Below are 24,733 nucleotides of genomic sequence, written 5' to 3' on the forward strand. Positions count from 1 at the left end.
ATTGGGTTTATTTTAAAGTTAAATAATTTTTTTGGTAGACTTATGGTGATCCCCAGTATAAAAAAAAAACCTTATAAGGAAAACCACCAGTTTTCCAAACATTCCAGAAAATAGATCCTATACCTGTATTTTACTTGTCATCTTCATTGATTGTTTAAGGAAAACTGCCTGTCGCACACAGGTCACACTTCAGCTCAAGCCTTTTTAAATCAGCTGCACAATATCACTATTGAGGTTCCACTCACAGTGATATTACCTTAACTTTAAAACTGAGAGAAGAATAAGAATGGTTTCAAGTTTTTAAAGACTATTCTGTGTAAAAAGCAGGAGATTGATTTAAAACGTTATATGACTTTATTTTCAGCAAATGAGTTACCCATTTTTGTAAATCATTACATATTTTTAAATCCTGGTAAATTTGTGAAACACAGTACAGATTTAGATACTTCTTTCTTATCTTTGTGACTTTGTGGCTATATAAATACATGTTAATAATAATAATAAAATAAGTTTAATGTTAGTGCAGTGCCTAATATTTACTACCATTGTATATATTATATCTATTATAGAAGAAAATGTATTTAGTAAAGTCATTGATAAATAGTATTGAACCTAGCTTCAGTTCACAACCCATAAGGTTTACAAAAAAGAAACCCATTTGTCCTTACAAACATTAATGATCTTCATTTTATTAAAAGGTTCATTTTTATTAATTCAGTTTAACAGTTTAAACAGTTAAAAGGCAGACAAAGATATGGCAGATAAATCTTGCACAGTGATACCCAGCACAAATCAGAGATTGTTGCGGGGGTTGAAAGCCAGGGACCCCAAAACATTATCAGATTTATCAGGCACACCCCTTATTAAGTATGTCAATTAATAACGTTCCAGTTGTGAGTTGACCAGCTGTTTCTAGTAGGAGAGTGTTGGTGGAGGCATTGCCACTGTTTTTTTTCCATAGAATAACAACAGTCTCAGGAGTTCTCTGGTGCTGTTGAGTGGTGCTACAGACTTTAGGGTCCAGTATCTACAGAAGATCCAGTTCTTCTGTCATGAATTTGTCATTTTAGTGCAGAATTTCTGGAAGTAGTGGCATATAGCAAATGAATAAAGATGCCTTCCTGCATGTTACATCTCAAGCAGTTGGGAAAGGCAAGTGTACTCTTCCGATAGAGTTCAATGGTATGAGTTACATCTGATGTAATATCTTATAGTGTATAAGTCTATCTCTAGAGCTAACAAGTGGCTGTTGCATAGTGTCAGACACTTCCCCCTGTCATTGTCTTCCATAGATTGAATGTCAGAAGCCCACTTGAGCTTCACTCATGGTAGTGGGTCATATATGTCACATATCACAACAGAATAAATATGGGTTATCAGCTTTTTCTTAGAATGATCTAAGAGTATTTTGTATAATCTGTGGCTAATTCTGAAACTGTGCATTAAAGGAATGAAATAGGTGTACAAGGGGATGTTACCTAAGTTTTCTTGGGCAACTATTTGTGCTCTGATGAATATAGTACTTTCATGCAGTATATGCTTAATTCATTTTACCCCTACGTCATCCCAGATCTTGTTGTTGGGTACATTTTAGAATTGATTGAGTTGGTTATTGAACCAAAGTGGAGTTTCTGGTGAGATACTGGCAAAATCAAGGTCCAGCCCCCTTTTAACTTGGTCCCATGCTTTATATGTGGCTGCAAGTACTGGTATTAAAGAGATACTGACAACAGAAATTAAACCTTTTTTTTACATCTATCATAACATTGTGTTTGAATGCTGTGTATAATTTTGCCATAAAAGTATTTGCAGATGCTTTTACATTTGTTGCTCTGTGAGGAGGCTGCCATACTTGAGCTTCATTAGTCTGTTAGCATTAGAAATTTTAACTGACAGGTTAAGAAGGGACCGTCAGGTTGACAAAAGTCAGGTTTAGGAACTTCAAGTAACAATAAATTACAAAAACAGACCTATCAATGAAAAACGATCAACATAAGCTATAGGTAACTTTTAATGTACATTAATATTTTGAAGAATTATTTTTTAGTGTAAGGATCACTTTAAGGCTTTCCAGTCTTTATATGTTCTATATAATGCTTTTTTAGGACCTTCAATTGAATCTAAATATAAGGCCTCCAACAGGGTGGCAGGTTTTTCAATATCAAACAGACCAATTCACAATAAGGACCCCTCTGCTTTGTGCTTTAAAGGCATCCCAGATTGTCACCATTGTTGCCAAGTTCTTTATCAGCCCAGTAGTTGGTTATAGTTGCCACTGACTCAGTGTTCATCTTTTAGCCATGGTTTGGGGAGGGATGTGAGCAGTCTTAATGACAGCATTAGAGGAGAGTGGTCTGAGTGGGATCTGGGCAAGTATTCTATTGTTTGAACTTTTTGCAAAAAATCAGCCGAGACAAAAGCCAGGTCTATTCTTGATAAAGTGTGAAGAAGAATAGCAGACTAGTCAGACTGTGGGTTGAAGCCCAATTTGCCAGGCCTACAGGGAAGTGTGGGAATGAGAAGGTTCTGTCTAATCCTTGGTCTACTGTATGGTTAAAGTCTCTCATAAAACATACTGGGGTTGGGGCATAGTAACCAAGCGTGCCATTATCATTTGTAGGACTGCTTTCAAAAAGGGCTGAGGTAGGTACACATTGACCAAAGTGAGCGAATAACCTGCTATCATGCAGAACTATATAATGAAATGGCCATAGTGGTCCAGATGTAGGTCTGTAAATTCAAATGGGTAACCCTTCCACATTTGAATAGAAGTACCTCTATCGTAGTTAGAATATGTTGAATGGTATGCAATCGCAACCCAGAGCAGACCCAGAGAATTTTCTGTCCCAATAATTGGCAGTTTTCGTACTCTTCTAGCCTCTCCTCCTGCTTTTTAAGCTGCTGCTGGATGTCTCTGCACAGGCTATGGCTGACATGTATCTTCCAAGGAACTCACTCTGTTTTCCACCTCACCACGTGTTCCTGTACTACTTGCAAGTCAGGTTAAATCAGCGATAACACATTTGATCTCATCAATACGGGTTGTGAGCGTGGCCTGGCTGGGGCTTAGGTGATGGTGGCAAGGCCTCTGTGTGCTCTGGTTGCCTGACACCATCTTGGACAGGCCACCTCATGAATTGTTCCAGTCGGCTGCTTTGTTCTGTTTCTTTTGGGCTCTTTTACCTCCATCTTCTCAAGTTGGTGTCTGGTGGCTTTAGCTGCAGAGTTTGGGTCAAAGCAGGCAGTATATAATTTGAGATTGCCCCTACAGGCTAACTGTGTGTCCTACTTGCTAATGACTTACTTATGTTAGTCTAACATGTTTACTGTTCTTAAAGACAATTACAGAAGATTAAGTTAAAAGAGAACAACAATCAAATGGTAAGGGACAGTCTGCAGAAAGATTTGAGCAGAGTTCGTGTTCATCTTGAGGAATTGAAAGAAAAGAGAGAACAACAGAAAATGCAAATTGGCAGACTCACCAATATGATCAATCAGGCCGAAGTTGATATGGTGCAGCTTCAAGAAAAGTACCAAGCAGCTGTTCAGAACAGAAATGAGAGGTGAGAATGAACAGGTCTCTGTCAGATGAGTGAATTACTAATCAGTATGGACTGGGGTCGATTTGAGCATCTCTACTACAAACTAGATTATTAGGCTAAAGGCACAGACATTTTTGTACCAGCTTATTTCTGCCACAGAAGGAAAACACACAATACTGACAAATCAAATCTTTGGTTGGAAAGCACTTCTAGTTACTTACGTATTTCATACAAATCATTTTGTAGAGAAGGTTATATTTGTGAAAGTTGTGTAAACCACTTAAATCTATAGGGAATTACTGACATGTCAGTCCCATGTTGGTATATAAAGAAGCTTAGTGGAATCACACAATTGCAATGTAAACGTAATTACACACTATGGGCAAAAGTATGTGGACATCCATGCCATTTACAAAAGTATGATCACATCTCCTTTACAGGATGTGCGATATTCACAATTCATGATGATATTCAAAAATGATAGGGAATAGTGGCACCTGTGGAAAAGCTAAAAACTATGGTTCATGCCTTGTGTCTGATGAAGAGAAATCCACAAAAATAGGACTGGCGTTAAGACAGGAACATGTACAAGGGAAAATCCCCTTTACTTTATTGGTCAAAGTTGGATACAGAATATTTTACTTCATCAGGTCACATCCACCAAAAGTATTTTATCAAGCTCTGACACAACAAACTACAGGGGTTTCCCATGTTTTTTCTTATATCCATATTCCAGCCCTTTGTGGGGCTCATTTATAAACACTGGGCAAATTTGCTCCTGGGCAGTAACTCATTGGGTTATTTTATAAATAAAATTCACCATCATTTAGACCTATAAACCATTTATTAGTGTTTATCAAATTGACTTATTTTTGTGTGCCTAAAACAGGCCTGTTCATTTGCAGCTCTGATGTTATGTTAATGCAATCTTGTCTTTGTTATTTGCATTTTTTCTTTACACAGGGGTGTTCAGTTAATTGAGAGGGAGGAAGAAATCTGTATTTTTTTTGAGAAAATAAATACTCAAGAGATGATTCTAAGGAATGGAGATTTAGAGATGGTTTCCATGGATGAAAAAATGCGTTTCCTACAAATAGAGGTTGCAGAAAAGAAGAGGCAAGTTGAGCAATTGCAAAAAAGCCTGCCGAATAAGAGGATCTTAGAATCAGATCTTGTGACGCTTCAAATTCAGGTCAGTATTATGTGAGCTTTTTTAGTGAAACAGTGAAGAAGTTTATTCAAGATGCATTAAAGCACTACATGTTTCGGACCTCTGGGGTCCTTCTTCTGGTGCAGTTTCTGGACGTGGCAAACCCAGATCACTGTTGGATTGAGCCATCACTGACTGATACGGTTTGTGGCAAAAAGTTTTTTGCATTTTTGGACATTATGTTGATTTAATCAGTGAGTGTTCAGTCAGACAGTACATATTTTCTATTATGTATTTTTACAGAATAGGTAGGAAATAGTTTGATATTTGGGATTTTTTTTAGATCATCTCTATATTCAGTAGCCTGCCACTATTATCTCCCTTTTCTCCTTTCACCATAGTTCATACCTAGTCAAAAGTACTGATAACTGATATAGTAGAAAATATCACTTTGAATACTAACCCTGAAAGTTTGTGCAAGTGCAGAAAAAGTGTTACCTAACCATGAGCTGTCAAGCAGATGCCTTGAGTTACAAAATAGATGGACAGAACACAACTTTCTACTAAAAACACTGATGCTAAGAAAGTCAACACAATTTAGCTAGCCTTGAACCTAAATATGTTTTAAGATAATGATCAAGAATTAGCCAGCCTAAGCATATATATGGGGAAACATTTTATAAAATAATTATAAGTATGGTCTCGACATACTCTATAAATATGAGCAATGACTAATGAGAAAATAATTGTGCCTGTGATCAAATCTTCACTTGAATTACTAAAATAATCAAGGTCCTGAAAATTGTAAGCCCATGTGCAGTAACCCATAGCAACCAACATGGTTGCTTTTAAATAGTTGACCAGTAAATGCTTCCTGCTGATTATTTGCTGTAGAATATTGCATCATGGCAAACTTTGTCTTTTATTCCACAACCGTGTAACACGGATACACACACATACTATTTTGCCAGTAGCAACCAATCAGCAATTAGCTTTGGACAGTCAACTACCAGCTAGAAAATTAAAGCAATTCTCTTCCTTTTCTGCCTCATCTGTATAATACAGTCTCTAAAACCAAACTAAGAAAACACACAGGATATTTCTTTAGAACATTGTGTTTCCTTGTATAACACTGACCATACATTATTTAACATTATAAAGGGTTCACATTGTAAAGATACAGTGAGTTACAGTGTATTCCATATTGAATGGAGACAGTGCATGCACTCAAGAACTAAAATAAGTCATTTTAAATAAGGAATATTGTCCTCAGAACAAACTGGCCCTTTCCTATCCAACTTTTTTTTGGAAAACACTCTTGGAAAATTTTCCACTTCAAGGCATTGATTCCCTCTGAACAAGGACCATTTTGTTCGTGGAAATAGAATTTACAGAAAATTCTTTGTACTCTGCATTGCACATCAACAACTCCTGACCCTGTTTCCCTTTGGATTATTTTCAAAAGATGCCCACTTGTTAGTAAATTAAGATATTGCCATTTAAGCTTGCGTTTAATAATAAAACAATGAAGATATTTAGAGGTAAATATACAGCTATTTTAAGTCCTTGTGGCAAAGTTGCAACCCCTAGAGCCCGTAGAGAAAATAATTGTGCCTGTGATCAATGCAAATGCATAGGGAACCCTGTTCTGCTTTTGCCCTTTATACCTTGCCCTCCCCATAGTAAATGAGCCATCATGTTTTCTAAGACTAGTTCTTTAAATAATATTGTTCCAAAGAATTCAGAATTCCTGTACATGCTGATTGTTAGTGGAAAGCCAATGATGACATGTATAAGTGTACATAAGGATATCTGAGGTTTTAAGCACTACATTTAAGAAATACAATGCTGTACAAACATGGCACTTTTCCACTTGCTACAGTAACACATATCTGAAATAGATTGTAATCTGTAATGAACCTGTCCACTGTCTCATTTTTCCAAGGACAGTCCCAGTTTATACACAAAATAAAGATGGAAAGTGATCAATTGTTTTGATTTGTAAACTGGCCCAACACAGGTCACTGACCATTTGGCTGTTGCCAAAAAAATAGAATGAGGCAGGTGCACTGTTAATCCATTCACATTTATGACTGTATATTCCAGTTAAAACGATCATAAATGTTATAAAAGTGAATAGCAATAAATATGGTCAACACATTGTACCAAGATGCATCACAAAGGCATTCTTAAAACAGCTTCCTTTATACTGAGCAACTACTGTTGCTTAATATAAAGAAAGATATTATTTTTACATTTTCTGGAAAGAAGAAGTTTAAGTTTGTGAAATGTTAAAACAAGTAAACGCAATCAATAAATTGGGTGGGTGTCTCCCGTTTCTATTGTACATTGTTCCTTTATCCTGTTCCAGACACATCTCGAGCATTGTGGCCAGAGCCTTTCATTAATAGAAAACATAATATGGGCTTACAATTTGTGCCTTTTATCTGTAACATGCATGCCAGGAGTAGTGCACAAACAGAGGAACTCAGTCTTAAAAGTAAATTTTATTTCTGTTTAATTAAAAAATACATAAATAAATAAATGGGATGTTATTTCTGTTACAGGACTCACTGAAACTTGCATATTATAATAAAGTATCCCCTGTTGCAAAAAATTGTTGTTGTTTGTGGTCATGCAACTCCTCAGTTACTTATAATATCCTTATTTTTTTAAGAGGGGGTAGTACAATCATAATTATCTTATTTGCAAACTGTAAAATATCATACTAACAACTCTGTAACATTGATTTGGCTGAGCACAGAATCCACAAATAAGCCAGGTGAATCTGAGAAGAATGTTAAAAATTGGATCAGTTGTGAACATCATATTGCTGCATTCAATTGGCAGAGCTTTAAAGGTTACATGACTGTATTACACAAGCAAGCTTCAATCACTGGGTGTTCCAAAGAGTTCTGTAATGAGCATGCACCAAGTCTCAAGAGGCACTAGCAATGCCTGGGAAGCAAGGGGAAGAGCTGGGTAAGATGGCAGCAGCCAACCCTGCAGAGATTTAGCCCACACTGGAGCATTTTTTTGTTGTGTCCATTGCACCTTTATCTCTATAAGTGCCATGCAACGTGGACTATAGGTACCATTGTACCATTAATGTATATACTCAGATTTTGGTATTCTAAAAAAAGCCAGCACAGTTCTGGAAAAACATTCTTTGGACAGATGAAACCAAGATCGACCTCTTCCAGAATGATGGCAAGAAAAAAGTATGGAGAAGGTGTGGAATAGCTCATGATCCAAAGCATACCACATCTGTAAAACATTGTGGAGACAGTGTGATGGCTTGGGTGTGCATGGCTGCAAGTGACACTGGGACACTAGTGTTTATCCATGATGTGACACAGGACAGAAGCAGCCAAATGAATTCTGAAGTGTTCAGAGACATACGGTCTGCTCAAATCCAGCTAAATGCAGTCAAATTGATTGGGAGGTGTTTCATAATGACCCTTAACATACAGCCAAAGCAACCCAGGAGTTTATTAAAGCAAAGAAGTGGAATATTCTTGAATAGACAAGTCAGTCACCTGATCTGAACCCAATTGAGCATGAATTTCACTTGTTAAAGACTAAACGTCGGACAGAAAGGCCCACAAACAAACAGCAACTGAAAGCTGCTGCAGTAAAGGCCTGGCAGAGCATTGAAAAGTAGGAAAGCCAGAATCTGGTGATGTCCATGAGTTCAAGACTTCAGGCTGTCATTGCCAGCAAAGTGTTTTCAACCAAGTATTAGAAATGAACATTTTATTTTAAATTTTTTAATTTGTCTAATTAACTTTGAGCCCCTGAAATGAAGTTATTGTGTTAAAAAAAGGCTTTAGTTCCTCACATTTTTATGCAATCTTTTTGTTCAACCCACTGAATTAAAGTTGGAAGTCTGCAGTTCAACTGCATCCGAGTTGTTTCATTTAAAGTGGACCTGTCACCCAGACACAAAAATCTGTATAATAAAAGTCCTTTTCAAATTAAACATGAAATCCAATTTCTATTTTTTATTAAAGCATTCATAGCTATTAAGCTCATTTAAAAATCTCAGCTGTCAATCAAATATTGTCTGCCCCTCCTCTATGCCCGTGGCATAGAGGCAGGGCAGACAATTACTTTCACTTTCCATTCAGCACTTCCTAGATATCACTGCTCTCCACATATTCCCCCAGTTCTCTTTACCATCTAATTGTGTAGCCAGTGCATGGGGATGGACATCAGGTCCCTCATTCTGGTGCACAAACAAGATTCTGAGATGATGCAAGGCTTGTCTTAATAACAGTGTCCACAAAATGGCTGCTGCCTGCTTGCTATAATTTTGAAATCCCAGACTGAAGGAAACAAGATTCAAATAATTTATATAGTGTAATTAAAGTTCATTTTGTTTGACTAATGTGATAAAATAGGATTTTGAATAATTATTTTGGGTGACGGGTCCCCTTTAAAATTCATTGTGGTAATGTACAGAACCAAAATTAGAAAACAAAAAAAGGGTCTTTGGGGTTTTGCCCTTCTGTACCCCTCAGCACTTTTTATTTAACACTCGCACTGGTAAAAAAAAAAATTGGAATGTTACTCTGAAGAAATAGATTGAAGGCTATATAACCATAGAAATAGCCCTCATATAATAAAAAAAACTCATTGTTGTTGGAAATGTCATGTGTACACTTCCCTTAAAAAGTAAGTAGAAATTGATGAATTAAGTCTTGTTGTCAGTTATTAATGTTGCACTTGAACCTCTCTATTTAACAGCTATCCCAGTGCAATGACAAAGTTGCTGAGTTGGAAAAACAAACTGAAGACCCAGGGAAAGAATACAGAATACGCCTGCTGGAAGGAAAAGATCCATCACTGCAAGAACTTATGAGGAAAACAGAGGAGGTAAAAAGACATGACCCTGATGAACTTCTACAATTCAGTAATGTAAAAACAGTGACATTATTGTACAGGTGGTAAATGAATGAAGATATAAGAGATGGGGCAGATTGTTTGCCCAGCATTAGCACAACACTAACCAAGACACCTAATATTGACTGCTTTCAGTAACTGGAATATGGGCTTCCCAACTACTGTATTTTCTCTATAGTGAACACTAAAGTGTGCTCCAACTGTATTTACCTGTTAGAGGGGCTGTGAATTTGTTCTTGGCTGATGATAGAAACTGTGCTAAACTTGTTTAAATTCTCTCATGCAAGGTTCCAAAGTTAATTAGTAACAGTATGTGTCCCAGCTAGAGCACAAAAAATACATACTGAACTCATTTGCACATAATACAATAGTAAGAGATTTATAGAATCATAAACAACTGCACAGATAGTTTTCCATTCCATGAGCGAGAGTTCTAGTGAGATGCCTCATCCCCTTCAGTTTGGTGGGAAACAATTGTTGGATATCAAGGATTGCCAGTCACTGCATTTTATTATTATATAGACTATAGATATGTGGAATGTAGAACTTAGTAACTAGAAATGTATAGTCTTGTTACTGTATACAATTGCTCAAAAGACACTTAAGGGGTCGGTTTTTTTCTGGTTGAGGTTTTTTTGGGAAAAAAGTCAAATTTTTAGCAAATTTTTTAGCTTTATTATACCTGAAGCTGCATTCCAAATCGAAATCCGCCATCTCAAACCTACCATGGTCATGTAGAAGTCAATGGCAGATGTCCCTTTTACAATTTGAAAACATTTTTGATTTGTGCTGGGTTTCGTGCTGATAATCCAAAAAATGTGGGTTTTTTTTGGGAGATAAGATTTGGAAGAAAAATACAAAAAATTCGAACTATTCTAGTTTTCGCTTGATTGTGTCTAGTCTTTCCCTGACCCAACTTTTTCGAGTTATAAGATAAAATCATGGATGGAAACTTGGTTTAAAAAAAAAGACAATATAAATTCAAGTTTTAGTGAATAACCCCTTAATGATCCAATGTACAGGTAATTTAGAGAAAGTCAGGATCAGCAGAATTCAGATGAAGTCACTTGGAAATACATTTCCAGCAATTCAGATATATTCTAGTTTCTTTAGCAGAAGCATTAACAGAGTTGTCACCTAACTCAATGCCATTAGATTCTTTTTTTTATTTTTAACCTAATTGTTCTTCACTCAAAATAGTAACATGATATGAGGTGCCAATAAAGTTATATCCCTAACCACATAGGGTCTATTGACATCTCTGCATTAACCATTTTCCTAGAATAACTTCCATGGTTAAGTCCCTGCATGGCTTGGCATTTCACAGCTGGAAAAAGAAGGAATTTATTGGTCAGTATCAAAGCAAATAAAGAGGGACCTGACCCTGTTGGTCAGCCTGGTTGGCCATATTAGGGGACTGACACATAACAATGATCACATAGTGCTGTTAGAAATAAACACACGTTTGCAGCCAGCCCTAAAAATACTATAAACCACAAAAGTACAAATGAATTCTATATGCTGATAACTTGTGATCTCTTGTCACAGCTAGAGCTGCATCTGGCACAGAAAGAAGAGCAATTGTTGGAGAAAGATTTACTCTATGAACAAGTTTCACGTCTGACAGATCAAATACACACAAAGGCAGAAAATGGAAAGCTGGACACACTACTGCTGTCTAAAAAGGTGAACTTTGTAAACTGAAAATATTATGCAACATTGATAAATTCTTGGGATTTCAACCTTATATAGGTGCTACATACAGATGTTACTGAAACTGACCATTACTACGAAAGAGAAGAACTTATTTTCTACTTCTAAAACATATTTCCGCTGATTTATAGACTCTGGGCAGTAACCCATAGCAACTGATCCGTGAACTTTTTACAGATATAATTAAATACCGGTGTATCAGGCATTGTTCCAAGGATTTCTAGGACAACAAATAAGTGATCATCCAAAACATCATGCCCAAACTGACCCTCAAGTTAGGCAAATAGAAATTAAATTGACTGCCCAAGTAAACCTCCAGGCCACCCTGGGCTGTTCAAACTATATAAGATTTAAACCTGACATTTGTTTTCACACATAATTATGGAATGTTCCAGCAGAGACTTGTTTCATAATGGGGGAATGTCATTAAACCACACTCTCTGTGGGGCAAATTCACTAACCTGCGAAAATTCGCCAGCGCTGGCTTCACGCACATCGCAAACACTTTGCCAGGCGTAAATTCACCTGGACAACGCTAATTCACAAAGATCCGAAATTTGCGCACAGGGTACCGAATGCTGGCGAAGTTGTGCTATTGAAAATACGCTTAGCAGTTCGAAGTTACGCTAGTGTTGGCTAATTAGCATACGGCGTGCAGTTAAAGTACAATGGCCGTATATGCTGCAGCAAATACATTACACTACACAAGGCCAGGGAACCTTAATACAATTATATAGAATTGTTATAATGCCCTACACATGTGCCCACAGTATAGTTTAAATGTAGGGGGGGGGAAGGAGGGTACCCCCCAAAAAAAAATACGATCTTTTTCAGCCTATCACCCTGTAAAAAGGAAAAGACGCTAGCGTTTTTTGTGACTTAGAAAAAATTTCAACTTTTTTTAGACCAAGTCCTATCTACTCTATTGCACTTCGCCTGGTCTGAGGTGGCGAAGGCAAATCTGGCGATAGAGGTGACGTCACGGTCAGTAAATCTGCGTAGTAACGCTCTTTCGCCAGAGTATCTCCTTGGCAAAATTTCACCAGTGAAATGACTCCAGTGACCGCAAATGGGCAAAGTGCCGAAATGGCGTCTCGCTGGCGAATTTTAGCCAGCGTTAGCCACTTTGCCCTTTAGTAAATTTGCCCCTATATGTTTAAGACAAAATATATAACAGCTGCTAAAATAAACGGAAAGCGAGAACCAGGCCACTTTGTTCAATACTGCTGTGTATCGCTTGAAATCACCAAAAAGTCAAGACTGGAAAAAAAAAATACAAAACCCACAAAAAAATCATCACAGGACACAATTTATTACTCTCCATTATTCCAGTAGTGATAACATATAAAAGAGAGTAAACATATTCTAAAACCTTTTTTTATGATAATGTGATTAAACATTGTATTCACAGGTGCAAATCTCTGTCCCATGTGTGTGGGTCCAGGGCCGGATTTACATAGTGGGCGCCCCTAGGCCGCTGTCATTTGTCACCCCCATCCCCTCCCTTTTATTCACTCAAATTTTCATCATCGGGACCAGAGCAATGAGGATTGGTGCATGAGAAATTTAAAAAACTATGGTATCTCCTGCACATCCCTAATGTTTCTGAACAAATGTAAATGTGCTTGGGCAGCATGCCGCCCCCTAAAATGCTGTTGCCCTAGGCCCCGGATCTTTGTGGCCTTTCCACAAATTCGGGCCTGTGTGGGTTCCATTTTCCAAGCAGTTAGACAATTCTTTTCATTAATTCAAAATTGATTAGATCTAAAATCTACCTAAATCTCTATTGAGTGACACTCATCTATAGGGATGTATTTAGGTCCCCCCAACACGTGGAATGATGTCACGTGCCCAATGCGTGTGCCGGCACTTTAGCTGCACCGCCAGATTTCACCACTAAGTCTCTGTGCCAGCTAGGGGGAGGGGAGAATTTCTACATTTTATTTTGAAAAACAAATTCAAATATACAGGCACCCGAGGACCATCCCACCAAAAAATTGCCAAAGGCCCTTGGTGCCTGTATATAAATACGCCCTGCACATCTGTTTTTTTAATGATGCCCTTTTCATTTGTAACACAATACTATAAGTTATTGAAAAAATAATGAACAATTGATCTACTGTTTGGTGCCTGTTCTGATGCTCCGATTTCCTAGGTCTTGATTTCTATATGTAAACTTTGACTTCACACAAACAGGATTATTGATCTCCTCAATCTGGAAAGAGGCAGTAAATGCTAATTCATTTTTTTCTTGGTTTCATTGTTTTATGTTTAGTATTTGACTATTTTGGCAGATGAATGAACTCCACAAGAAGATTAAAAACACAACGAAAAAAATGATGTCTCAGATTGCAGAGTTATCCATGCAACAAGCAAACTCTATAAAGCTTCAGGAAGAATTACGAAACAAGGTAAAAATAGTGGAGACTTGTTACACCAGGATGGAACAAGGACTTCCACCTAGTGAAGAAACAGAGATCGAATGGAAAAAAATGATACAAGACAAGCATAGACGTCAAAAGGAGAAGGAACAAAAAGCCAGAGTAAGCAACTATATATATACACATTACTGTAATTCCAACTGGCCTGTTGCAAAACTCTGTTGCAAAATTATAGCACAGTCATCTTTCAATCCTTGGATAAGATGATACTCTTAACCCACCTACGTTGGAAATAAACATCAGAGGGCTGATGTAGTAACACAAGTGCTAAATTGCAACCAGACAAATCAAAATAAATTGTTTATTGGTTGCTATTGGCAGTGGCATTAACACAGTTTAGCAATTTGTAATGCAAATTATCGCCTCTGGAATGGGTTTACAGTGTGGGTTTTATTTGAAGTATCATATCTATCTTTTGTTTGGTTTGGGGTTTGGATTCCATTAAATGAGTAAATGCCCTTGAGCCAACCTCAAAGATGAGCCTATGTTAGTTTGTAAGGCAAAAACAAAAATCATTTAAATAAAATTACAAACTGGTCTACAATGAGAAAATAATCGGTGAATTAAATAGCCCATTTGTTTCCAGGGACATAGTAACTGTCAATTGCAGCTTTGAAATGTATCAACACTTGGGATATTGTAAATTTGTTAGGCTCGTGTATTTGTAGCTGCTCAGAGAATTAAATGATTTGCCATTTCACAGCAGCTGTTGGTTATGGGCCAAAATATGAATAGTGGTGAGATTGGGGGGGAGGTCGGTGGTGAAGGTGATCATCAGTTAGATTACATCTGCCATTTCTCTCAAAGTTGGTTAAATTGTGTTTCATGTAGGTTTATGCTCTTGCATAAATGACTTTGCAGTCGATCTACACAGAAGGTAAATATATATAGTTTAGTTATATGCTTGTATGTAGCCAGGAAATCACACAAAGTATTTAGCAGAAAGGAGAACATAACTCAGTGCTCTAGTAAAATGATACTCTTCAATTTATTGTTTTTTTTTTTTACACCATATACTTGTACAGAAACTTAAGTACAAAATGCAGCATTCTGAAATATTTTTATATTACGCTTCCTCAATATCCGTTTCACCTCATTTATACAAATGCATGCATCTGGCTCATCCTACACAATATATATAGGACACATTCTCATGTCGCTATAGGAACATTTTGTATGTATTTTATAATAAAAGGGTCAAAAAACTAATATTTAATGGCTGTAAATATTCTCTCTTGTAGATGGCAGAGGAGGAAGAACAGCATCTGTTGCCCAACGGCGCTTACACTACAGCCGAGCAACGCCCTAATGCTTACATTCCAGAGGATGAAACTGCTCTTCCACTACCTCGACCTTATGGAATTTTAGCTCCTTTCAAGCCCAGTGAAACTGGCTCCAATATGAGGCACATAAGGAAGCCAATAGTAAAGCCTATTGAAATATAAGCTAATACAGGACTGTATAGCACCTAGTGTGCCCTTACACAATGAGATTGTGTAAGGCACACTAGAAGTATGGCACACTCAGACACTTTCTGCACCATTGCTTTGCACCATTTTCAGTCACATCTCTGCTGAAGTTGATGTATTGTATTAAGAGAAGCTGATCACCCATGACCAGTGTTTATGGCACATATAGAATTGTTTTACATATCATGACTATATGGCTCATTTGCCATAAGTGCTTAATTACTAGGGGGTGCCTTACAAATTGGTATACCACAGTAATTATAAGGGGAATAGTTTTGTAGTGATTCTAAACATATGAATGCCCAGAATTTCTAAGTACATTTACAGAGATCAAACATGGATTTTGTGCTGTAAACATTATTATGTAATCCACATTTCCTCTGATGTTAACTCCTTTATAAATATTAAAATCCCTAAAAAATAAATATTTATAAATACAAAGATATCTAGCAACTAGGGGTATCTACCATGTATTTCTAATTAAGTCAATAAGACATTTTAGCAAAAGGACACATTACTTTCTCAAAGAGTTTTACATTCATATTCAAAGGCACAAAATGCGTAAGGCTGTGGACACAATAAACTATTTTTCACTTTGACTGCCTGGTGAAAGATTGCCTTTATTTAATGCCTGCTCCAAAGAATTTTCATTTAGGATCTACCATACTGCTTGCCTCAACATCTACCCCAGTGCTGTAATGTTCTGCATATCAGGTTGAATTTTATTTGGCTGGAATTTTTTTCTCTTAAACTATGAACGAAATGAAAGATGCCCGAATGATTTCAGTGAAGGTGTACGAAAAACACACTTTGTATTCCTGCCTGTGAGGCTTCAGCCTGGTTGAAAGAATAGAATCAAAGAGGTCGTCACACTAATGGGATCCATTATCAGGCAACCAGTTATCCAAAAAGCTCAGAATTACGGAAAGGCCATCTCCCATAGACTCCATTTTATCTAAATAATCCACATTTTTAAAAATGATTTCATGTATCTCTGTAATAAAACTGCACTTTGTTGTTTATCCCAACTAAGATATAAGTAATTCTTATTGGAGGCAAAACCAGCCTATTGGGGTTATTACATTTTTTAAATGATTTTCTAGTAGACTATTAGTATTAAAATCCAAATTTTTAGAAAGATCCATTATCCAGAAAGCCCCAGGTCCCGAGCATTCTGGATAACAGATCTTATATCTATATATAGTAAGGAGAACACATATGCCAGACACAACTGTATTTTCTCTCTCTTCCAGTATATTATAAATAATTGGCAGTCATTCCCATACCTGTATATAATATACACATCTTAAATATTTTTCTTAACTTATTCTTTCTTAAAACATTAGCTCTGACCTGTTTCCAGTGCCCTAAAATATAAAAGGTTTGCTCTGAAAAGCAAAACAGAAAGGAAATGCCCTTGGACTCAGGTGAGGAAAAGAAATGGATGCAAGATTTACTTTGATAACCCTGAGTTACTTATGTTTTCATCCCTGTTTTCTCTCAATGCTGGCAACTACCAACAAACTAGCAAAGTACAAAGCTGCACTCTTTTGCCCACATCGGAGTTATACTGAATGCTCCACTCCTAGTTAACACATGTATACTATTTCAGTTAAAAAAGAAGAACGAGAGTAAGGCTAATGATAGATTACACAAGATGGAATTGTGTGCATGTCTGCCCTCTTATTCATTCCTGAGTATTGTCCAATACAAATCTGCCTAGATAAGTGCTAGTACTTTCACTGAATGCCTTATAGTGTACTATATAAAAATACTGAAAATAAAAAACACCCAATCGCTAGCATTTGTGTAATCCAAGAAGAACAGACGTCTGTTTTAAGGCGATTTCCTGCAGATATGCAGCATCTTTGTTATCTTCTTCAAAGGGATTTAATGCTGGAAAAAATACAAATACATTTAGTTAGAAGTCTGATGAACATTATAGTGTGTAGAAATGTTTGATCTTTTAGTATCTGAAGCAGGAACCTAACTATAAGTAGTCCCAAAAACTGGCATTTTATTAATCTATTCAGTTAGCCAATAAAAAGGTATCACCTACTCTATATTTTCTGGTGTTGGTCTATGGCTAACACGGTACAACACTCTACTACTATGAATACTTACTCTCCTCTATATCATGTAGTAGGGAATCATTTTAGCATACCAGTGGCGTAACTATAGAGGAAGCAGAACCCGCAGTCGCTAGGGGGGGGACCAGGAAAACCGGTTGGGCCACGAATGTGGGGTCTGCTTCCTCTATAGCTAATAAAAAAAACCTCCTCCCCAGCTTCTCTCTTACCTGAGATGCAAGTCCCGCAGGATGTGGGCGGGACAGGAAGTGGGCGGGATGATGGGGATTGGAGTGCGCTGGGCCATCCTGAGGATTTTTTTCCAGGGAGGGCCCGGCGCACTCTTCTTACGCCACTGGTGCATACATATAAGTAAAGTTTATTTTACTTTACTTAAATAACAAATTGTTAAAAAAAAATAAAGAATAATACACAACACTAATGTTTTAAGTAGGTGTGAAGAATATGGTGGATTTATGCATTTATGTATTATGAACTACGAATGCTTCATACTAAAAAATGATTCAGAATTTTTAATAGATGTATATTGCAAAATAAGTGCATATGCCATGCAGAAGGCAAATATTCATTATTTTGCCTTTAGAACCCCCTTAAGTTTTGGGATGCAAAACTAATTATTGGAATTGGAAAAAAAAAAACATACAAGAATGCTTGTTTTCACAAAACCAAATATTTTAAATTCTTTATCATTTTTGGATGTACACCATAGTGCAATGCATCCAAATGTATTTACATTAACACTGCACAGTTATAGAATTACAGAATGTACTGTAACTGGAATTAAAGGGGTGGAAAAAAAAGTGTCAGAAAAAAAGGGAAATATTTCAAAAACTATAAGTAAAAAAAAATCAAAGCTGAAAATTTGATGAAAATTAGCGATTTTATAACATATTAGACGTTAACACCTTTAAGTTAACGTCTAGTATGTTATAAAATGGCTAATTTTCATCAAATTTTTAGCTTTGATTTTTTTTTCTTATAGTTTTTGAAATGTTTCCCTTTTTTTCTGACACTTTTTAACTTTCAAATGGGGGTCACTAACACCATCTGAAGATCCAATGCTCTATAAGGCTACAAACTTATCATTATACCTACTTTGTAAAAATCATCTTTCTATTCAGACCCTCTTCTATTCATATTCCAGTCTCTTGTTCAAATCAATGCATCGTTGCTAGGGGAATTTGGACCCTAGCAACCAGTTTGCAGATTTTGCAAACTGGAGAGCTGCTGAATTAGAAGCTAAATAACTAAAAACCACAAAATTCTGAAAAATTAAAACCAGTTCATCCGAGTTCTAAAAAACCTCACAAACCTCTAAAACTTGACCTTTGATATACTGTATAACCCCCTTAATGTTTAAGATTGTATACAATTAGTTATTTAGAGAAAAGAATGATTTAAAGGAGCAGGTACCTTGTTCTTCTATCGCTGACAGCATCTTGATTAGATAGTTAAGTGGCAAGAAGTTAATGTACAATGCTGACTGACTACAGGCTTCTTGTCCTGAAAGCCGACACTGGGAAAGGAAAATAAAAATCATCATTTCCATTCTGACAGATTATATCAACTCAATTAAAACACAGAATTGTAATCCAGTATTTGCACACATACTGTACTTGTATACATGGATCTATGTAGGTATAACCAGTGCTGTATTATTTACATTGCAGTGCAATAGTCACACGATCACCAATTATTTTAATGTGTGAGTATAATGTATACAGACTAAGGTTACAGTATGTACAGAGAAAGTATATCTTCTAGTTTTTACTCTTTCCTGTGGTTGTGTTTGAGCAAGTATTTATTTCCTGTGTAACCACACCTTTAACATTTCTGCTGTGGATTAAAACAACAGTTGTATTAGCTTTAGCTTAACCCAGGAACACTGGCACTTTCTGTTTGATCAAGAACCACAAAAAGGCCGCCTACATTTCAAAACATAAAATATTTAATTTCAGATATTGATTTATGCAAGTAAGTTTGAACTCTGCACAGTGCTACCTTGGTATGCTTTTCCATTTCATAGTGTAGGCCTTTTCCTTAATCCTTAGTGAATTATGTTGACAGTTGTGTATTATAATATAATCATATACAGTCCTGAGACATGAAGGGAAGTATCATTAATAATCCAGGGCTGCTCTACGTGGCTCTTGTACATCGGACCAGGCACATTGTTGGAACCATTTGTTTTTAAAGTACAGGTATGGGATCAGTTAGTCAGAAACCTGTTAACCAGAAAGCTCCGAATTATGGGAAGGGCGTCTCCTATAGACTCCATTTTGTTCAAATAATACAATTTATTACCTTTTCTCTGTAATAATAAAAAAGTATCTTGTACTGGGTCCAAATTACGATATAATTAATCCTTATCAGAAGCAGAACCAGCCTAATGTGTTTATTTAATGTTTACATAATTTTCTAATGGATTTATGGTATGAAGATCCATTATCCAGAAAACCCCAGGTCCTGAGCATTCTGAATTAGATGTCCCATACCTATATATATTCACATTCTGCCCCCTTCCCAATTAAATGAGGGAACTTATACAAAATGTAAAAAGTTTATAATTAAAGGTAGAATGTAATCAACCATTTTTGCCTCACTGAGGTGAGATATTACATGCAATATTAGTGATGGAACTATGTCATACCTAAGCCTTCTGCCTGGCTCTATAATATCTGTTGTAATGTACTCCAATCACTTACCTCCCTTTTTCTGATCTTGCACAGTAATTGTTTTACGTACTTCTTGGCGATGCAGTTATTACTCATGGCGTGATCCCATAAGTGATGAATATTTTGGCAAATTCGCTGAACGGGGGAAAACAATAACAATTACAAACATTCAATCTTTCCAGACAAGGGTTATAAGTGACCTCTTACAATCAGGATCATAAAGGGCGAGGATTTCCTAACACCAAAGTGAGTTTCTGCAGGAAATCCTGGCGCTCTCCTTGCTTGGCTTAGAAAGTGGAACACGTGAAGGACTGAAAGAGCTGAACATTCCTAAGCTTTTGGCCTTGTGAGATAACTAGAGGCAAATTTATATCTATAACACACAATATGAACAGAGCGTGTTCTGAACACAGAGAACAAATGGTACACACTGGAAGGTTAACATTTCAAAAAGCATCCTCAACTGAAGGTTAAGTGTCAAATGAACTGATGATAGAGGTGGAAGAAGAAATATAATTTATTTTAGCTATTAGCTAGCGGTATTACTAATACATTCTGCACTGTAGGGAGCACATATACAGTAGCAATGCAGTTCTGTACTCAGTATTTCATTCAAGACATGGAATCTTCCAACATGATGTAACTGCAAAATCTGCTTTTGGCCTTTCTCTGGCTTTCTCTCAAACACATGGCATCAATAAGTTCCTGTCACTTGAAAGGGGAAGCAGGACCCACACACACAGATAAGGAATGATTAATAAAGGCACTTTTAAGAAGTCATTTAGCTGCTGTAGTGAATATGTAAGAGGAACTGGCTACATGTTTTGTACTGAAACTGAACAGTTAAAACAGAAACATGTTACTACAGTATATAAAAGAGCTGGACAGTTTAAGGCAGCAAACTTTTTCACGTGCAGTTTTTGGGTACCTTCTCCTATTCATGCTCCAGTCTCATTTGAACAACTGGTTCATTGCTAGGGTAAATATGACCCTAGCAACCAGAGAACTGACAAAGTACCAAACTGGGGAGCTGCTGAATAAAAAGCTAAATAATTAAAAAACCCACAAATAATTCAGAGTATCAATATCTACTCTATATCATACTAAAAGTTCATTTAAAGGTTAGCTATGCCTATAATTACCCAGAGTACCCAAATGTTCACCAGTGATCTTTTTTTTAGATGCTCCTACTGCAAATTTGCAATATTTTGAAAGACTGAGAGAAGAATAGCCATCACAGGGAAACACCACAGGTACTTTAAGCCTGTTTAATTAGTTGCTGTTTACCATAGTTGCATTGTAACGCTTATAACTTTTGATGCAAGACATTATCTTAAACAACTTTTAGTATGTTATAAATTAACCTATTAATAGGAGTTGGTCTTTACACTGGTCTTCATATTTATTCTTTATCAATTTTGAATGATTTGCCGTCCACTTCTGCCTCTTTTCATTTCTCAAATGGGGGTCACTGAAAACAGCAGTTAAAAAACTGTGAGGCTACAATGTTACTGTTATTTTTTAATTATGGTAACTTTTTTTCTATTCAGTTCCCATCCTGTTGCATCCTAGCACAAAATGGCTACTGAAACGGCAAACTGAAGAATTGCTGGACAAAATCGTTCAAAAACAACAAAAAGAAAAAAAATGAAGACAAATTGCAATCTGTCTGAAAATATCACTGGTTACATGATACTAAAAGTTAATTTAAAGGCAGGCTATCCCTTTAAAGGCACTTGTGTCTAAACGTGCGTCTTCCACTTCTGCCTCCAGTTATCACTGTGTCTGCTCTGATGTTTGCAAGTAAGCCTAATAAATAAATGAATCTCTACTCTGACAATTCAGGCCACGAGCATATACAATTGCATGTATTTCAATGCTTCAGGTGCAGATTCATACGCTGTAATTACACTGGGAATGCAGGAAAGAAACATAACAATTTGCTCAGGGCACTTTCAGTCATACATGTACCCTACTGATCTTGATTTTTACATTGCATCTGGTTAATTGGATTTAATGCACAAGGGTTCGGGCCCCCAGAATGGTACCACCTAGCCTTGTGTATAAAAGAGTGAATTCATACCTCAGGAAGACGTATAATAATGCTGTATTTTAACTTTTCATTGCTTTCATTGTCATCCAGTTCTGAAAATACAAAAAACAAAAGTCATACGGATCTTAGCAGTAATTTTAGTAGTATTTTTCGGTCAGAGTCTGGCAGCATGGCCCAGTCAACTTTGGAAGATGCTGTTAAAGTAATTTAGAACATTAAGTCTAGTGATTTTTAGGTTGGCAAAAATCCAACCCACGCCCAAACTAAAACCTGCTTTCCCTGGTGCGGCGGCACTTTTTGAAGAACCATGCCTGACTCGCCCATCACGGATGTCAAAAAGTGAGCAGGACAGGCCTATAAATTGAGCTTGTTGGAGATGGAAGTGGGCATTGTAAGGTGACCCATCTTCTGCAGAGGTCCTCCTGTACCCTCCAGACATGTGGGTCCCACGGGTTTTGGGCCAGCCCGCACATCACTAATTCTGACCATTCCCAGATGTTGCTCTAAAAATATGGTTGTAATTGTGTTTGCTTACACAGAAGCCAAACAAATGTGTGTACCCACTGTTAAAAGTCAAACTAACCACCTTCTGTAGTAAAAGGCTTGTTTGCCCAGGAGCTGTAACCCATAGCAAGCAATAGAATGTTTGCTTTTAAACAGGTGACCATTAAATTCTACCTGCTTATTGGTAGCTATGGTTTTTGTACTTGTGTTACTAAATGAGCTTTTTCGTGTGTTTCCTTATGGGTTTTTTTCTGTTTTCCTCCCTCCAACTTTATGTCATATCACCTGATTTTAGCTAACATCCACCGCTTGAAAATTCTACCCTCCTGAACTGTTCCTTATTTTCACTGCATGATAGGAACATTTCAGAATAGATTAAATGTATCAAGCGGACTGATTTAGGATGAAACTGTGCATGACATACAGAAACAGCAGACAAACATCAGACTTACCTTTCATAAGTTTGACAGCAAAAGCTTCAGTCAGCTGTAGGACTCCAGCATCTATATAATGCAGCAAGTTTCCTAGAGGGAGGCATCGAACTCCCAACACCAACTGCAGCGTCTGGAATCCTGAAAACACAATATAAAAATATTCACTTAGTAAAGATCTTTGAACCTCATCTTTCACCAAGTTTTTATTGTATCACTATTAGCTGTGCTATTCCATTATACATTTTAAAAAACATGCAGTGCTGTCTGAGTTCTGTGTAAATGTAATTGCTATTGAAGGTATTGAATCCCTTGTGCTTAGCTGCACTTCTGGGTCAGACTATTGAAATAATGCAAAATAAGACGGCTGATTAACAAGTCTACAAGTGGCACAGACTTAAATCAAGGCTATGCTAGAATTCACAGAAAGATTATAGATCCACATGAAGGGGCTTATTTGTTAAACCTCAATTTTTTTTCTGGACGAGTTTTTAAAGCGGAAAACTAATTTTTAGAGGGGAAAAAAATCTCAAATTTTTAGAGATTTACTCCAAAACTGCACAAAATCCAAATCCGAAAATAGTCCAGCTAAAACTTGTCGTGGTCATGCAGAAGTCAATGTCATATGTCCCTTTTACACTATGAAGAGGTCATGATCTACGGTGGGTGTCTTATGATGATCCAAAAAAAATCAGGTTTTTCAGGCGACAACTTGAAAAAAATTGGCAAATCGCACAATTAGAATTTTCAATCAATTTTATTGAGACTTTTCCCGCACTGGCTTTTGCAAGCTGGTTTCTTGATAAATGAGTTCAATTCTTGGATTGGAGTTAGGTCAATTTTGTTGTAATTAAAGGAAAACTATACCCCCAAAATGAACACAAGCAACAGATAGTTTACATAATATTAAAGAATCTTACCAAACTGGAATATATATTTAAGTAAATATTGCCATTTTACATCTCTTGAACCACCATGTGCTGCCTCAGAGATCACCTGACTAGAAATACTACAACTCTAACTGTAACAGGAAGAAGTGTGAAAGCAAAAGACACAACTCTGTCTGTTAATTGACTCATGTGACCTAACAAATAAAGGGGTACTAACACATTTACACAGGGCTGGAAACACCTGGGCACCTAGTTGAAAAATATTAGGAGACAGACACTGGCACACAAGAAGGTTGAATAGATGTACTTGATGTTTGGTCCCTCACAAGAAACTTCATGAGGAACACAAAGAGTTTGACCAAGCCATCACCAAATAGGAGTATTGATCTAACTTGAGGTTGAACTTGGCTATTGGGAACTGCAGGGGGAGGGTTGGGTTTAGCAGATACCCAAGACTATACCATGCATGTTTTACAATAAACAGGGGACATGCATATATTACAATGAAATAAGGTAGTGGAATAAATATTTTGCATTAAACAGGCAGCAACTTACATATTCTTAAACATTTTAGTAGGTGCAAACAACAAGTACATAATAACGTACTTACCAGGTGGAAGAGGCATGGCCAATTTGATTGCAGCTTCTGAAATGCGGCACATCATGTGAAAAGCAAAATAGTCTGAAGAACATCCTCTTGAATTGCTACAAAGAAAATAACATAAACATTATTTCTGTTTTATATTTCAGCTGGACTTTTTTGTTCCACTTTTTCATCAAATGAACTTTTTAAAACTGCTGTATTTATGTTTGGAAAGCAGATATGATCTGTAGCCAATGCTGCTATGGGACCTGGTTTAGTCACCCGCA

General features: G+C 36.8%; 2 protein-coding genes across 3 annotated transcripts in view; one reads left to right on the forward strand and one right to left on the reverse strand.

Moving 5' to 3' along the window:
- ccdc146.L (coiled-coil domain containing 146 L homeolog) overlaps positions 1-15,819 on the forward strand; it is a 60,453-nt gene extending 44,634 nt beyond the window's left edge. For both annotated transcript variants that reach the window (XM_018252683.2, XM_018252682.2), the window contains exons 14-19: positions 3,339-3,563; positions 4,506-4,734; positions 9,442-9,570; positions 11,146-11,283; positions 13,605-13,853; positions 14,993-15,819. In XM_018252683.2, coding sequence (XP_018108172.1) covers positions 3,339-3,563; positions 4,506-4,734; positions 9,442-9,570; positions 11,146-11,283; positions 13,605-13,853; positions 14,993-15,196 — 1,174 coding nt within the window. In that variant the 3' untranslated portion in view covers positions 15,197-15,819. The remainder of the gene's footprint in view (positions 1-3,338; positions 3,564-4,505; positions 4,735-9,441; positions 9,571-11,145; positions 11,284-13,604; positions 13,854-14,992) is intronic.
- An 818-nt stretch (positions 15,820-16,637) lies between these two features.
- The window catches only part of gsap.L (gamma-secretase activating protein L homeolog), a 52,307-nt gene continuing 44,211 nt past the window's right edge, over positions 16,638-24,733 (reverse strand). The window contains exons 26-31 of the mRNA XM_018252688.2: positions 24,474-24,568; positions 22,995-23,114; positions 22,069-22,130; positions 20,016-20,120; positions 18,724-18,826; positions 16,638-17,116 (exon numbers count right to left, since the gene is read on the reverse strand). Coding sequence (XP_018108177.1) covers positions 17,019-17,116; positions 18,724-18,826; positions 20,016-20,120; positions 22,069-22,130; positions 22,995-23,114; positions 24,474-24,568 — 583 coding nt within the window. The 3' untranslated portion in view covers positions 16,638-17,018. The remainder of the gene's footprint in view (positions 17,117-18,723; positions 18,827-20,015; positions 20,121-22,068; positions 22,131-22,994; positions 23,115-24,473; positions 24,569-24,733) is intronic.

The sequence above is a fragment of the Xenopus laevis genome, chromosome 3L (genome assembly GCF_017654675.1).
Source record: "Xenopus laevis strain J_2021 chromosome 3L, Xenopus_laevis_v10.1, whole genome shotgun sequence".
In the NCBI taxonomy this organism is placed as follows: domain Eukaryota; kingdom Metazoa; phylum Chordata; class Amphibia; order Anura; family Pipidae; genus Xenopus; species Xenopus laevis.